This window comes from Ammodytes marinus (genome assembly GCF_949987685.1).
Source record: "Ammodytes marinus genome assembly, chromosome: 23".
Taxonomy (NCBI): Eukaryota; Metazoa; Chordata; class Actinopteri; order Uranoscopiformes; family Ammodytidae; genus Ammodytes; species Ammodytes marinus.
Window position 1 is genome coordinate 3,243,318 of NC_137227.1, and position 15,375 is coordinate 3,258,692.

At 39.9% G+C, this 15,375-nt stretch overlaps 1 protein-coding gene across 8 annotated transcripts in view; it reads left to right on the plus strand.

Moving 5' to 3' along the window:
* The window catches only part of LOC307269254 (receptor-type tyrosine-protein phosphatase delta), a 270,649-nt gene that overhangs the window by 251,429 nt on the left and 3,845 nt on the right, over positions 1-15,375 (plus strand). For all 8 annotated transcript variants that reach the window (XM_080052141.1, XM_080052145.1, XM_080052143.1 and 5 more), the window contains 8 exons: positions 1,439-1,558; positions 2,657-2,811; positions 10,055-10,340; positions 11,707-11,885; positions 12,445-12,571; positions 12,832-12,957; positions 14,138-14,292; positions 14,838-14,973. In XM_080052141.1, coding sequence (XP_079908267.1) covers positions 1,439-1,558; positions 2,657-2,811; positions 10,055-10,340; positions 11,707-11,885; positions 12,445-12,571; positions 12,832-12,957; positions 14,138-14,292; positions 14,838-14,973 — 1,284 coding nt within the window. The remainder of the gene's footprint in view (positions 1-1,438; positions 1,559-2,656; positions 2,812-10,054; positions 10,341-11,706; positions 11,886-12,444; positions 12,572-12,831; positions 12,958-14,137; positions 14,293-14,837; positions 14,974-15,375) is intronic.

Consider the following 15,375-nt stretch of genomic DNA (forward strand, 5'->3'; position numbering starts at 1 on the left):
AAGTCTCCTTTCTCCCTCTCAACCTACAGTGCATACTCCATATGCTGCTGACCTTCACATTTGTCTGCCCTTTTGCTAAGAGCCATGGCCTAAGTGTTAAAGAGGGGTGCTCACATGCCCACTCAATACAGAGAGCAGTTTCCACAATAGCAAATAAAACTCATTTGGCTGCTTTTCAACATTGTAGGCACTGTAAAATTGTTCAATTAAATCTCAGTCAGGTGTCAATGGCACTATCTTCATGCTTTGTAATAAGAGTGCTTATTAGCTATGCCACACATGCTCCCCGTGAGACCCCGTTCCCCCCAAACCCTGATTCTGCCATACCATCATCTTGTCTTGACATATGTTAGTACATTACGTGCTTTAGTTGCTGCCAACAGGCTCTGCTCCATCATATTATTCAGTCATATCATTCAAAGTGAAAGCACTTAAGCCTGTCCTTGTATGTTTTTTTTTTGTATGTACAAAAGCTTGAAGCATTTGCAAGTAAAAGCTATAATGATGAATCATTTGTATTACTCCTGGACCAACAGTTCATTGGTGTCAATGTTAGAACAGCTGCTAATGAAATTAAAATGTGATGACGGTACACTTGTAAGGCATTTTGAATGTAACATTGGTACAACTGGTGTCCAGTAATGTTACTTTACCAGGCGTAACACAGCAACGAGGCAACAGGATTGGTTGAGCGTGATGACATTTCGTGTTCAACATACTGATATTATGTAGAAACACAATATGAAGAAAAACTATTGAATTAGAACCCCGAGTTATTTCCTCCTCAGCACCAATTGCGCTTTTCCCTTTTGTCAGCCCAACAGCAATGCTTATAATAGAACAGTGTTTTATTGGCCGTTAACTGGGAAACAAAGCTCTCCACTCAAATAGCAATAAAGCCCAGACCTTTTTAATATGATTGGAAACTCTGGGTACTTTTTTTTTGTGGTAATTATAAAGTATGTCAGGACAATTAATAGCAACATTGCTTCTCTACAAATATCTCCGGCCATTTCAATTGAGTATGAAATCAAAGCTATTCAGCAGGAATGAGGGGGATCGTGAATATTTATTTTGCCATTATTTTTGACTTTGTTTGATACATTTGTACTACAGAGGACGAAACGATTACACAAATGCACCGGAGCTCGTCTGTTCTATCAATATAAGGGCAGGGATTGTTACACATATTCCTATTGGAAGCTCTGTTATCCCTGCAACCATCAGGTTACTGACTGATGACAAGAGTATGGAGTAGTGTTTGTTGGACTGCTCTTGATATATGTTTATGTCTACCTCATACTTATATTTATAGTATTTATTAAATGATTTTTTTTTACTGTGGAACTGTGAACTAAATTGCCCTTCGTGGGATAAATAAAGTTTTTCTAAATTCAGATTCTGATTCTGATGGGATATTTGTTTTCTCCAACTGCAGGTGAAATGTGACCAGTACTGGCCTTCACGAGCGACAGAGACGTACGGCCTCATCCAAGTGACACTGCTAGACACAGTAGAGCTGGCCACATACTGTGTCCGGACATTTGCACTTTTTAAAGTAAGAAGTTCCTTACCTGTTCTTTACTAGCAAATAGGTATACCGCAGTTTGAAAAAGTCATGGTTTCAAAATCGCTATTATTTTCCGCCATACCGTTCTTAGCCCCACCCCCACAGAATGCTCAAAATATTCCTGTATTATAAGTTTTACTAAAAGAGAAATGCGTATAAAGTGAGCATGTCTCTAAAAAAAACGTGTTGAGCTGCTCACATGAAGGACTGCTTTTATTTATTTATTTTTCAGAAAGATAGTAGTTATTGTATTATGTTATTTATCTTTCAGAAAGATAGTAGTTATTGTATTATGTTATCATACACCTTTATTAATGGTCAGAATATTCTATTTGTTATTTAAAGCTGCATCAAGGAACTTTTAATTTTTGTTCATTATTGCACCCCCTTTGGACAAAAGCGGTAGTGTTTTTACATAGCCAACTGTTGTTCCTGGGTTAGCGTCCCCATGACAAAGTCATGAAGAAAAACTATATCAAAATAGCATTCTTTGCACTGATGATCTCGCTAGCTGTTACATGTTTCAGAAACATAAAAAAGTTCCTCGTAGCACCTTTAACAAATACAAACATTTAGCAGGAGGAAATCTTTTTTAGTTTTTGTTTACCCAGACATTTCAAAATAGCACATTTGAGAGCTGTAATCGCAATACCATGCTACCTTGAAACCGTGGTATTTTTCCTTAAAGGAATACTTCACCCATATGGAACCGGCATTCTATCATTATTAAAAATTATAATATAATGAATGAGGTTTTTCTTCCCTCAGTCTTCCCTTGCCCATCTGTCCTTTTAATCCTAACCCTACATTTTCAAAATGTAGGGTGAGACAGTGAGACCATAAAACACTCTTTCTGCCTTTTCTCAGGCTAGGATGAACCGATTTCTAAAAAAAATTTGCACATTTATACTTCATAGGATCTCAGAGTTTAATACACCTTCATATTCCCATCGGTGAAGTAGGTCTTTAAGGTTATCATACCGTCATAATATCATACCGGCCCCATGCCTACTAGCAACTCACAAAACGACTATCAAATTGTGTTATTCACTTTAATTTTTTTCTCTCTACCTTATACGCATTCAGAATGGCTCCAGTGAGAAGAGAGAGGTGAGGCAGTTCCAGTTCACGGCCTGGCCGGACCACGGAGTACCCGAGCACCCCACTCCGTTTCTGGCCTTTTTGAGAAGGGTTAAAGCGTGCAATCCCCCGGACGCAGGGCCCATGGTGGTTCACTGCAGGTAAGAAACAAGACCAAGCATGAAATCCATTTTGAATCTCTCCATTTGCTTTTAATAAATATACGAATACATGCAGTATGGTAACATTTTGAACGTATACATACCATAATGAAACTTTGCCATTTGAATACTGATATTGAAATGATAATTTTTTTGTGTGAGTTTTTTTCAGCCATGTTTGAATAGATATGCAAATATGACAATATCTTAATTGTACAACATATCTGCATCTCTTTAAAAACCAACGATCTAGATGTTGGATAAAGCCAGAGCTAAAATATGTTGTAATTTTCACAATTATCACAGAACATATTTTGGATACAGCCTTTTTTCATTTTATAAATCCAAAAAAAACTATGACGTTTGCTTTTTAAGAAAATGTATAATACATCAGACGATTGGCAGCATATGAAGATGTATAACCTTCAGAATAGTGCTTAAAATGATCATGGAAAATATAATGGATATCAGTGTAGCGTGTTACTCGTATTACTATGCTGTATTTACTAATGTTGAGATAATGGCCCGCTAAAGATGGTTGTATAGAAGAAATATACAGATGCAAACAGACCAGGTATAGCAAATATACCTCAATGTACATTTGATTTAAACTAGTATGAAAGTATGAACGAGATAGGAAAATGTTGTCTAGGGAACATTTCATGGGCAGTAAATATGGCTTTACTGCCTTTCACACTTCTGAGGGTGTTTATAAGATCACAGCACAAACAGTTCTAGTGTCATTGCCCTCAGCCTACTTAACACACACACACACTGGCACACTTACGCACGTCGCAGACCCGTCATGTTCTTTGCCACTGCACTAAAATGTCACACGTCAGCAGCCCTCAAGCCTTATCCCTTGGGTTATTGCATCTGAAACAAATACATCTTTGACGCCGACTTCAATTCCCTGCGCTACATAAGCGTTTTGACTTCCCCAACAGAAAGGCCCAGGCATATAACACAGGCTCCTCTAAACCCCAAGAAGTCAAGTCAAGCTCGGGGGGAAAAGCAAGTGACTGACTAAAAAAAATGAAGCAACAGCGATAGTTAATGTAATAGATACAAACTGGTGTCACAAAAATGTCAGAAAAGCGAAGGAGGATTACTGAAGAATTGGAAATACCACATGCTGGAGTTAATTAGAGCTAGTTGCCGAAATGGCTTCAAATTGAAAATCTGAACTTTTTTTTTTTTTTTACAATGACACATAATGCAGGAATTAGTGTCATTCTTGCAGATGGGACTTTTTAATTCCTCTCCGGCTCCCCTCTATCTGATACTGTCATTTCCAAACTCCAAATCCCTTCAGAGGCCTTTCCGACCCCCCACTACTACTTCGTTTTCGACCATGATTTTAAATAAAGACATCTTTTGTATTGTGCCGCTTGCAAAAAAATAATGTTAGGAGTGATTTATGCTTAAGCAGAGATGTGGATAGAAATATCTTGTGCTGTTGATTTGAATCTTTTTATTCATTTGGTGAAGCCATTAATGCACATCAGAAGAAAGGCCTATATATAAGAAAAAAACTACTTTTGTTTTTCTTTAAATAAGAGGTTTTCTCTTGAGCAGTTGATTAATCAGTTGGTGCATACAAACAATTATACAGCCTAGCATATATCAGTCAAAGTCAAAATTATTTCTATAGCACATTTAAAAACAACATCAGTTGTACAAGATACAATACGAAATAACATATAAGATACATGGAAAAAAAAGTTAGGAGTGTCAAAGTCTCAACTTGTGTTAAAGGCCAATGCAACAAAAGTAAGTCTTTAGCAACGTATTACACTGTTCAACTTTACAGGGATCAGCCCTAACCCTACGTCCATTCTGCACTGGGCATAAAGGCATAACAAAGAACCAGCAGGGCTCTGGATTGGTTTATTGAGAATGAGGTTTAAAAACAAATTGTAACTGTTTAGAAACTGCTCTGTGATTCACCAATGTTTCATAGTCATAATTATCTCCTACAATGAAGCCGACAAATCCTCAGATGTAACCACCTCATCATTTACATTCTATCAGTATTGCTTCACATACTGAGATGTTTACACTGTTAAACTACACTTAATATATAACCACAGTACTGTATATATGTCTGATTCCAATAGTCCGAAGAATTTCATGTAGACAAGATTGCATTTTGATGAGGCAGATTAAGAAAAAAAAAAGGGGTGGTGAACCGCGTCTGAGACTTTAGCTTTGTGAGCTGGTAGGAAATATTTCCAGTAGATTGTACACAGCCAGCAAGTTAACAGAAGGGCGTTGTATATATGTCATGGTTTATAGTTGATCTTATTTAAATAATCTCAATGTAACTTGTCAAAAGATCCACACTTGTATTTACGTATTAATTTAATTGCGTCAGTGTACATGTTAAATATCCAGACAATCTCTCACACAACTGCAACAAAGCTAACGATAAACTTATGGCCTTTTTTCAAACTCAATATTTTGCTTTGATCATGCTCGACATAGATTAAAGGTTAAGTGTGAGGTTCTACCACAGGGGAATCTTGCAACAAGAATACAAAATGCATTCATGTGTTTTCACTGTGAGCGCTATAGCACTTCTGACCAAGGTGAAATCACAGCACGTCTTGGAAAAAAATTCTGCCTCCCACGGACATTGTGGCATGTTTCCTGCTCTCCTAGTTCCAATAGGTCAGGGAATGTTTTTGCTCTTTTAGCTAAAGGGCTAGCAAGACATTGTGCGGTGGACGGAAGAGGTCAAAAAGGACGTGATTGAATGTCATGGAGATCACTGGTTCTCTCCCAGTCACTCGGAAAGGGAACATTTATGAAGGAAAATGTTCTCCCTTTTCTATTTCCTGTTCAATTACTGTTATGTATGTTATTGTGGTAGCCAGCACAAGATGTGGAATGTAGTCCACTCACCCAACAGATTTCACTTTGGTTAGCTCTGAAAGACGGAGCTGTGTATTTACCTTATTTTGGTAAATTCTTTGTTTGAAATTTCAAGCATAAGTGAACATACTGCATAAGAATGGAATATATGACTGCGTATTACAAGCCATCTTGCAAATGTATGACTTAAATAATGCCAGGCAATATTGAATTGGTTTTCAATTTTAGTTTGTTTAGTCTATGGAAGCACTACATTAAACAATGCAACACCCACCTCTATTAAGGGGTGTGGTCAAACCCATAGTATTTTCGGACCAGCCACTGTACCATCAAGATTGGACTAGCCTTACCCAACTCATTTCCATCTTACCAAATAGTTGCCATACTCCTTTCAGAGTGAAAAACAAAAGAAGTGATTCTAATACAGGGCTGCAAAGGGATTACCCTGCGAACAATGTCACACCCTCTGTCGTCAAGGCATAGTCTGATACAAAAAGAATAGCCCTACTGTTGTTGGCATGTCTCAATTGACAAGAATCAGCAGTCAACACTGTCCAATAGTCTTGCAAAGGAATGCGGCAAGACCTACAAAGTCCAGTAAGTTAGCAAAGCTGTGTTTGAAAGAAACAAAATTCCTGGAAATGATTAACTTTTTTTTTCGTTTTGAAAAAGTATTAATGAACGCCTTAAAGGACTTAAATTATTATTGGCTCCATTTACAGCAATGCAGTCGAGTGAATGTGTGTGGAGAAAAAAATGGTGACAGTTTAGCTGACGGCAAGAGATTTGGTAACAATACGTATGTAATTGCTCTCTCATAGCAGCTCGAGCTTTATCTTTTCCGGGACTCATTGCAGCTGTATTTTCTCTCCCATCCCCTATTCCCTAAACTCCCGGAGAAGAATGCTATAGTCTGACACGTAATGTGTGTCGACCGTCCAAAGGCAGCTGGTCTTCTTGACTGGCTGAAAAGAGGCAGAATCAGGTCATTAGTGCAGTCAGTCCACCAAGCGCCCCCTTCAAATCAACTGCCATATGTACCTATGACGGCTTTCTGCACCATACTCTCACATACACACACATACAGTCAATAAGTCAATAAAGGAATATTGCATTAAGTTCATAGCACTTCCTTGTCTCACATTTAAGTAAGATTGTGGTAAAAAATACATGTTCCTGGTGCTTAGTATATACGAAAAAGTATGCCTACCATAGAAGACTCTGAACAACTTTGAAAAGACTGAAGTCCGACAGCATCTCATATCAAAAGGCAATGTGTCATAAGTCAGTGAGTTTTTTTTTTTCTCGGACCCGAAATGAGGGATGAAGTGCTAATGTTGCGCAGTTGTCTGCTTGGTTCTCTAGCGGAGTCTGCCAAGTATAGTGTCCGCAAAAAGTGCCTCATAGGCGGGCACTGACTGCACGTAATGCCCCCACTACTTCCTCCTGTTTGGTGCTGAAGAAAGTGTACCCATTGGCTTATGACAATGTCCATGTCATTTAATTTAACGTTTTGCATGAGCCAAGACTAAAAACATATGATAATATAACACTCGTTTGCTTTAATTTCAAGACGAGAGAAAAAAAATGACTTAAGCTCGGATGACCACTTTACACCAAACGATTGAGATGATGAGCGTGCTCATGATTGTATTCCAACATTGGAACAATGTGTCTGCAACAGTGAAATGGTGTGAGAAGTGGTTGGGTGTAAGGTCGGCATAACTTGTGAACGACACAACTTCCCCAATAACTTGCAGCATGTCTCCCTGCACAACTCCCCCTCCCTCCATTCCTCATCTTCCCCTGTCTCCGTCTCTCTCGCTCCAGCGCTGTCACTCTGTCACTTGCTCTCTCGCAGGTCATCACTCTGGCGCATTCTGGTCCAAACTGTAAAATCTTATCTGATTGGAAACAGCTGGGGCAAAAGAGAGAAACCTCTCTGCACTCCCCCCCCCCCCCCTCGCCCAAGGGCTGAGGTGTTCTCAGAACGTGGAAGCTATTCATTCTGCAAATATCCCCGAGACACTTTCGCATTTATTTTGCTGCACCGCGCATTCTCTCCTTGACTCTCCACACACAAGCACATTTTGTAATCAAGCCCCAAAGCTGTGGAAGAGTTTTGTACAAAGAAAAAAAAAGAAAAAGTTCAGCCTCATTCAGCCAATGTCAGCCATTTTGAAAGTGATCGTCAGATAATTTGTTAAAGCCAACGACTCCCCCATATGTGTCTTTATTTCATTTTGCAGCACGGTTCCAGTGCAGCATGGCACATTAGGCAGACTTGGCCCGAGGGGGGACTAACTTTACTCCCTCTTGAGTTTTCTTTTTCCCCCTCCTCGGAGCAAATGAGAAAACAAATGCTCCGTCAGAAGGAAGAGAGCACGAGAGCATGGTTCACACCTCATAGGCATGTCAGCTTAATGGATTGAATAACCTATTTACTTTACTGGAGAGTGCAGAGCGCAAAAGGACCTTTCTTGTCGACGCTGCGTTTTGCGGGAGTTTGGGGCGGGGAAAGTTAACAAACAAGATTCAACACCACTGTGTCAGCACAGTCATGTTTTAAGAACATAATAGACCTGACTACATATGAACAAATACACCTGTAGTAACCTTCAGAATAGTGCTAAGAATGATTCAGGAAAGTGTAGTTGATTTAAGTGCTTTAGTAGTAGAGATGTTTGGTTCAGAGAATTGGAAAATGGTAATGTTGAGATAATGGCAGTTAAAGATGGTTGTATAAGTGATATATACACATAGACACAAACAGACACGGTTTAGTCAAATACACCCCTAAATGTACATTTTGGTACTTTTAATGTACTAGATTAGTATGAAAGAACATCCCAAAAACATTGACCAGTGCTTGTTTCGCCTTAAAATATATAATGTGGAACAGCGAACGTTTGTCTAGCAGGTGTTAGGCTAGCGAGAAGAAAAAGCGTAAAACATTTTCCATTTTGTTTGTCAAAGTGCTTTTTTTTCACCTGTCCATCTTTCCCCACACTAATGTAAAAAATGTGCCAATGTGAATCTTAATGAAGAGGCCTGCCCTTTCAATGCCTCCTCTTTCTGAAGCTCTTATGCCATTCGGGTGCAGTGTGTTAAGCTAATGGCATTAATTGAAGTCAGCTGCACTTCTCAGAAAGTTGCTCGGCACAATAACGAAAAACCCTCCAAAAGAATAGCATATATTCTCTAACAATTGGTGTCTGTGCGTCTACATTTGTGTGCGCATTTGTTGTAGTGGCACTTTTTCAGGGAGCGCTTTAGATAAAGGTTAAATGTTGTTGCTGTTGCACAAGTGATTAGTGCTGATGGGCTGGAGAGCACAGGTGGGGTGCAGAGGGGAAGAGACTAGATTGCAAAGCCAGCAGTGAGCCCCGCTGAAAGGCTGTGACTGCCTGTCCCCTCTTCTACCACACAGTGCCACTTCACGTTTAATTACACTCCGAGCCAAATGCTTCTGTCCTACAGTTGCAAGCCTGGCACAGAGTTTACCTCATCCCTATATGAGCGAGAGAGAGAGAGAGTCTGTCAAGAACTTGCCAAAGACACCTATCCTTCCACTGGACTTCACCTAACTTCTGAATGAATAAAAGTATTTTCTTTTTAAGTGTCATACCACACAAATTGCCCATACCAAGCAGGATTACATAGACCACCACAATACATTATATATAATCTAGTACATCCAACACGGAATAAACTGAAACTAAATATAAATTGACATCTTTCTCTCAGCCCAAGCAATTGCATATACAGTATTTACAAATAGCCAAAGCTAACATAACTGTTACCCGCATATAATAAACTACCTTTATATCGTCTTTCTTGGACAACCTTGGTCTCAATCCATGGTGACATGAACAATACCAATGAAAATCAAACACATTTTATTATTTCATTGAGCTCACTAAAGTGTATTTCTGACTTTACCTGAGCACCTAGAGACCTATTTATCGTGTGCATAATTAACGTTTCTTGTAAAACAACAAAAGAATGCCATCCAATAACATTAACATTATTGTCAGTTCTGATATATGCAAGACATACATCAGAATCAAAATGGTGTTTATCTCTGACCCACAGTGCAGTTAGAACGATACATTTTGTGTATATACTGTATATATAGAGTTAAATAAGATAAACAAGATAGACATTAACAACATTTACATAAGATCAATTCTAAATACTAAGGAGTGCAAAGGAATGTTCTGTGTGATATAAAACAGTATGTATACAATAGAATAGAAAGTAAAAAAATAGATAAGTTCAAATGAAATGTGCAATGTGATGAAAAATATTTACAATGTGCACTATGCAATTATTCCTCTTTATCTTGTTTCCCTTTTTCCCACAGTGCCGGGGTTGGGCGCACGGGCTGCTTCATTGTGATCGATGCCATGATGGAAAGGATCAAGCACGAGAAGACGGTGGACATCTATGGCCATGTGACGCTAATGCGTGCCCAGCGCAACTACATGGTGCAGACAGAGGACCAGTACGTCTTCATACACGACGCGCTGCAGGAGGCCGTCAACTGCGGCACCACCGAAGTGCCCGCCAGAAACCTATTCGCCTACATCCAGAAACTGACGCAGATAGAGGGCGGAGAGAACGTCACCGGCATGGAACTTGAGTTTAAGGTATATAGGCTACAGACTTTTCTTTTTACTTAAGCTAAGGTTGATGTCAAAAAAAATCTTCTTAAAATGTTTTGCTTTTAGATTCCTGCAGCATAACATGGATATTGCAGATTACACCTGACATACCGTTTTACAACAACAACCAACTTGCCATATGTAGCATAATGTACTTTGGCCCCATGTTCCATATCACATTTGGCGTTTTTTTTTTTTCATTATATGGTACTTACTCTACTCTACTCTACTCGCAAACACACTAAACTATGTGTAGTTGGTTGTCATAGCGCTGCTAACTTTAGCAGGTTTGCGTTTCTACTCTGATTTTTTGCACATTTTGCTTATGGATGAGGTAACTTAGAAGAAAGTACAACATACACTTGAGAGACCGCAAGCTCCGAAATTGCGCCTGCAACAGTAGCTCGGCTGTTTGTTGTGCAGGACAGGGTGCCGCCCACTTATGACGCACTGACCAATCAGTGGTCTGCAGTGTTTTTCACGTCACCATTAAGACCTTGTTCCTGGAACCTACACGGAGTAGGAACCAAATAAGTAGGTACCAGGTAGCAGGGACTTTTTCATAGTGGAAAGCCAAAAAAAGTAGAGCAGAGTAGAGTAGAGTAGATACCATGCAGTGTAAATGGTCTATTAAGGCCCCCAGTGTCATTGATTGGCTATTCTCTTATTCAGTTCCCATTATGCCCTCCAGACAGCATGGGGCCTGTGGTCGCTTGCGTAACCCAATAGGATAAATTGTCCATTTCTGGTTCCCCCTTTTCTCATGGCTGGCTAACATTGGGTTTACATGAAAACGCCAAACACAGGTTTTCCCCCCACCACAGAACCATTGCCTGGGGAACTTGAGCAATATACTTTGAATTTACAATGAAAAGCCCCACCAGCCCCCTTGCAGTCAGTGATGTCACTGCATGCATTGCATTGCCTTGCTTGTCACGCATACAGTGCGTTCTCGGCTCTGTGATGGATGCTGATTCCACTAACAGATGATAAACAAGGTTAGATTACAGTGCACTGCTGTCCACTCTGGGCTCGCCTTGCTATCCATTTCCCTGTCTTTTCATCATAACAATCTCTTTTTGTTCCTGCAAAAGGAAAGCCATTTTTATACTTTGTTATGTGAAATAGAATATAACCACAGGCCACCATGAGCCATTATAGCGTTGATTTCCTTACCCACTATGTATAGCTTATTATTTTTGGATTCCTTTCTACTCTCATGCGACTAGGACAGAATTCGAAGGCATGCGATTGGTCATAGTACTCAGGTCTTTATCATGGTCTGTCCACCATGGAGTTACCTGGCACCAGTACGCTCAAATATACTTGTTTTCTCTCCGTCTCAATGCAGCGATTAGCTAACACGAAAGCCCATACGTCGCGATTCATCAGTGCCAATCTCCCCTGCAACAAGTTCAAGAACCGCCTTGTCAACATAATGCCATACGAGTCCACACGAGTGTGTCTTCAGCCCATTCGAGGAGTGGAGGGCTCCGACTACATCAATGCCAGTTTCATTGATGGGTACAGGTGAGTGCTAACATACTCTGACAACCATTAACAGTCAGATGAACAGCGTATAAGTTCATTGGACTCATTATTATTATTAGAATTTAAAGATAGAGTCTGCGATTCTTAAAATCAGTGAATAACACCTCACGATCCGCCACCTGTTCGTAATATATGTGTGTGCTAAAACAAGTCTGATGTTAAAACACAGCCTAGGCTCTGTAAACTGGTATTCAAACACATGATATAGAGGGAGGCCCACCATAGCTAGCAACATGCCAGTTTACATAGCCTAGGCTGTGTTTTTTCACTGCATTCTTTTTTTAAGTCCACAAACAGGACGGACAAGTTCTTAGGAGATATTCACTGATTTTGACAAAAACAGATTTAGTCAAGAAACATTCTTAAGAATGGCTTACTCCACCTTTAATATCAACTGTGAAGAGTGAGACAATGTATATAATTGAGAGCCATTGTCAATAATTGCCTCTTTAAACATCTTCAAACAGTTTCACAAGTTCAAATGTATGTCCATGCTGATTGTATGGTCACACCTGACGTGATGAATGCATTCCCACAGGCAACAGAAAGCCTATGTCGCCACACAGGGGCCGCTGGCAGAGACCACGGAAGACTTCTGGAGAATGCTCTGGGAACACAACTCTACGATTGTCGTTATGCTCACCAAGCTCCGAGAAATGGGCAGGGTATGCACACGCTTTCCTTTCTTCCCCCTTTTTTTTGGCACTCATGCCGACTACAGAATACAAAAGCACATGTCACAAAAGGGGTTTTATATGAAATACCATACACCGATTCAGCCGTGAGAATGTAAGATTTTTTTCAAACAGGCGATACAGTTTGAATTGAACGCAAAAACATTCTGGGAATGAACACAATGGAGCTAGTGTATGAAGAGAATGCTGTGGCTTATTGTTGTGTGCTATTTTCTTTTTACTCCCTACAGGAAAAATGCCACCAGTACTGGCCAGCAGAGAGGTCGGCCAGATACCAGTACTTTGTGGTGGACCCCATGGCCGAGTATAACATGCCCCAGTATATCCTGAGGGAATTCAAAGTGACCGATGCCAGGGTAAGCAGACACCCATCCGTAGAACAAAGTTGAGCGATCAAAATGTTGACATTGTGTGAATGGAGCTCTAGATATCATCATGAAACGTTGCTAGTTGATTACTTACATTGAGACAATAATGTTTTTGTATTACAATTGTTTTAGAGATGTTGAAATAAGTATAAGAGCAATGGGAAATAATTATATGAATATTTTCATCTTCACAAAAGTCTAGATGTTGGATAAAGCCGGAGTTAAAATCTCTCAAAATGAGATTCCAAAAGACATGTTATGGAAGCAACATAGCTTTAGATCTCAAAATTGAGCAGTGCTTGAAAAAAAACAGTTACAAAAATGTGTATTGCCTGCAGACAGTGTAATTTTTTACTTAAAAAAAAAAAGTTTCAACACATTGCATCTTCATGGTTTTACTTACCAAGAAATAAGATTTAAATGACAGTGGTGAAGATGATGGAGGGTGAACACTGACCAGATGTATAATTGGAGTAGCCATTAGCTCAAAATTCTGGCATTACATCAAGTATTTGTTTATACCAAATCATGGCCTTTAAGAGTAACCCGAGCATTGAATATATATTTGTGGGAATTATGACACATGTCAATGTGTTAAAACAAATGTGGCGCCGGAGGCACTGAGCTGCCAGAGTTTTTTAATTCCATCAAAGGCTTGCATAGATAAATGGCAGACTCCCTTCTTTGTAGTGCATTTTTTACATTGTCTCTTCAATGGGATTGCACTCCTTATCAAGGGGATTCAATATCACTTAAGTAATGCACACCCTCAAAGTGGATCCTCCGAGCCCGCTGTCGAGGCACATCAAAGGAATTAGCATCTTCAGTATTCATGTTTAAATACATACAGGTAAAAAAATGGCAGGCATCTTTAATAACAAAGACATTTTTTTCCTCTGATGCTTTAAACTTGGCATAGAGCTATAGATTTTTTTTTGTAAAATCCACAAAAGCGTGGATCATTATGATGGAAATGGCCACGGAACCAACTGCCATGGGTTGGCCCGCCTTCTGAAATACCTCAGACAGTGCTTCCCCGTTTCACTTCATCAGCTTTTCTTTTATGTATATTTTTTTTTCTATGTATTTCCCACTGATTTTTTCATTTAAAGAATGGGCTTTGTACATTATTGTTTTCCTCTCTTCCCCCGTCGTCTGTTTCCTAAAGGATGGACAGTCCAGGACGGTAAGGCAGTTTCAGTTCACGGACTGGCCCGAACAAGGAGTGCCAAAATCGGGAGAGGGCTTCATCGATTTCATTGGCCAAGTACACAAAACAAAAGAGCAGTTCGGCCAGGACGGGCCTATCTCGGTCCACTGTAGGTAAGTGACCCAACCAGGTATAACACCAACCAGACCATATCAATTACACGTCGCCCGCAATGAAAATAAATGCAGGTGTCAGCTGTAGCGGCAAATGCTGTTTGTCAAATACAAAGATAGTTTAATGAGCATAATGATGCATTGTTTAAAGGTGCAATAAGGAACATTTGAATATTTACGAAACAGTCTAATTTTTCCTCTGATGATCATAAATTACATGTAACAGCAAACGAGACCATCAGTGCATAGGATGCTATATTTTTCTTAATGCCTTTGTCATGGGTAGTAGGCTCACCCAGGAACAACAGCTGGCGTAGTAAAAACACTGCCGCTTTTGTCCAAAGGGGGGCGCGAGAATTGACAGAAACTGAAAGTTCCTCTGAGCACCTTTTAAAATGAGAAGAAACTTTTTTTTCTATCTTCATCTGCTTTCTCTGGCCTCACCCTTTGAATTTTTTGCCTCTCTCTCTCTCTCTCTCTCTCTCTCTCTCTCTCTCTCTCTCTCTCTCTCTCTCTCTCTGTCTCTCTCTCTCTCTGTGGAGCAGCGCGGGCGTTGGTAGGACTGGAGTATTCATCACTCTCAGTATCGTCTTGGAACGAATGAGATACGAGGGAGTAGTAGACATCTTTCAGACAGTGAAAATGTTACGCACACAGAGACCGGCTATGGTGCAGACAGAGGTAAGCTGCTTCCCCCCCTCTTCTATTCCCCCTTTTCCACTGCGCTTGCAAAGAAAAACATAACTCACAAACCGTAATGAGGTACTAACGCGGCTACTGCTAGGTTTTGTGACATTGCAGACAGCACATGGAATCACTTACCGTGTCACCAATATGATAGTGTGTACTTGAATTTTCCCAATAAAATGGGCTGGTGGGAGTCCAAGTATCCTCTTCTTGAGCCAAAAACAAGGCTACTAATTCATCTTGTGCACTCTCTGATGTAGAATAGTTGACTTAGACTGTAACAGTAGATGATAGCAGCACAATGTACCAAAATGGTACAGATGATCTGGAAAAAAGTGTGGGTATAAGCTTAGAGGGGTACAATATTTAACTTATAGATATCATATCGGTTGATAA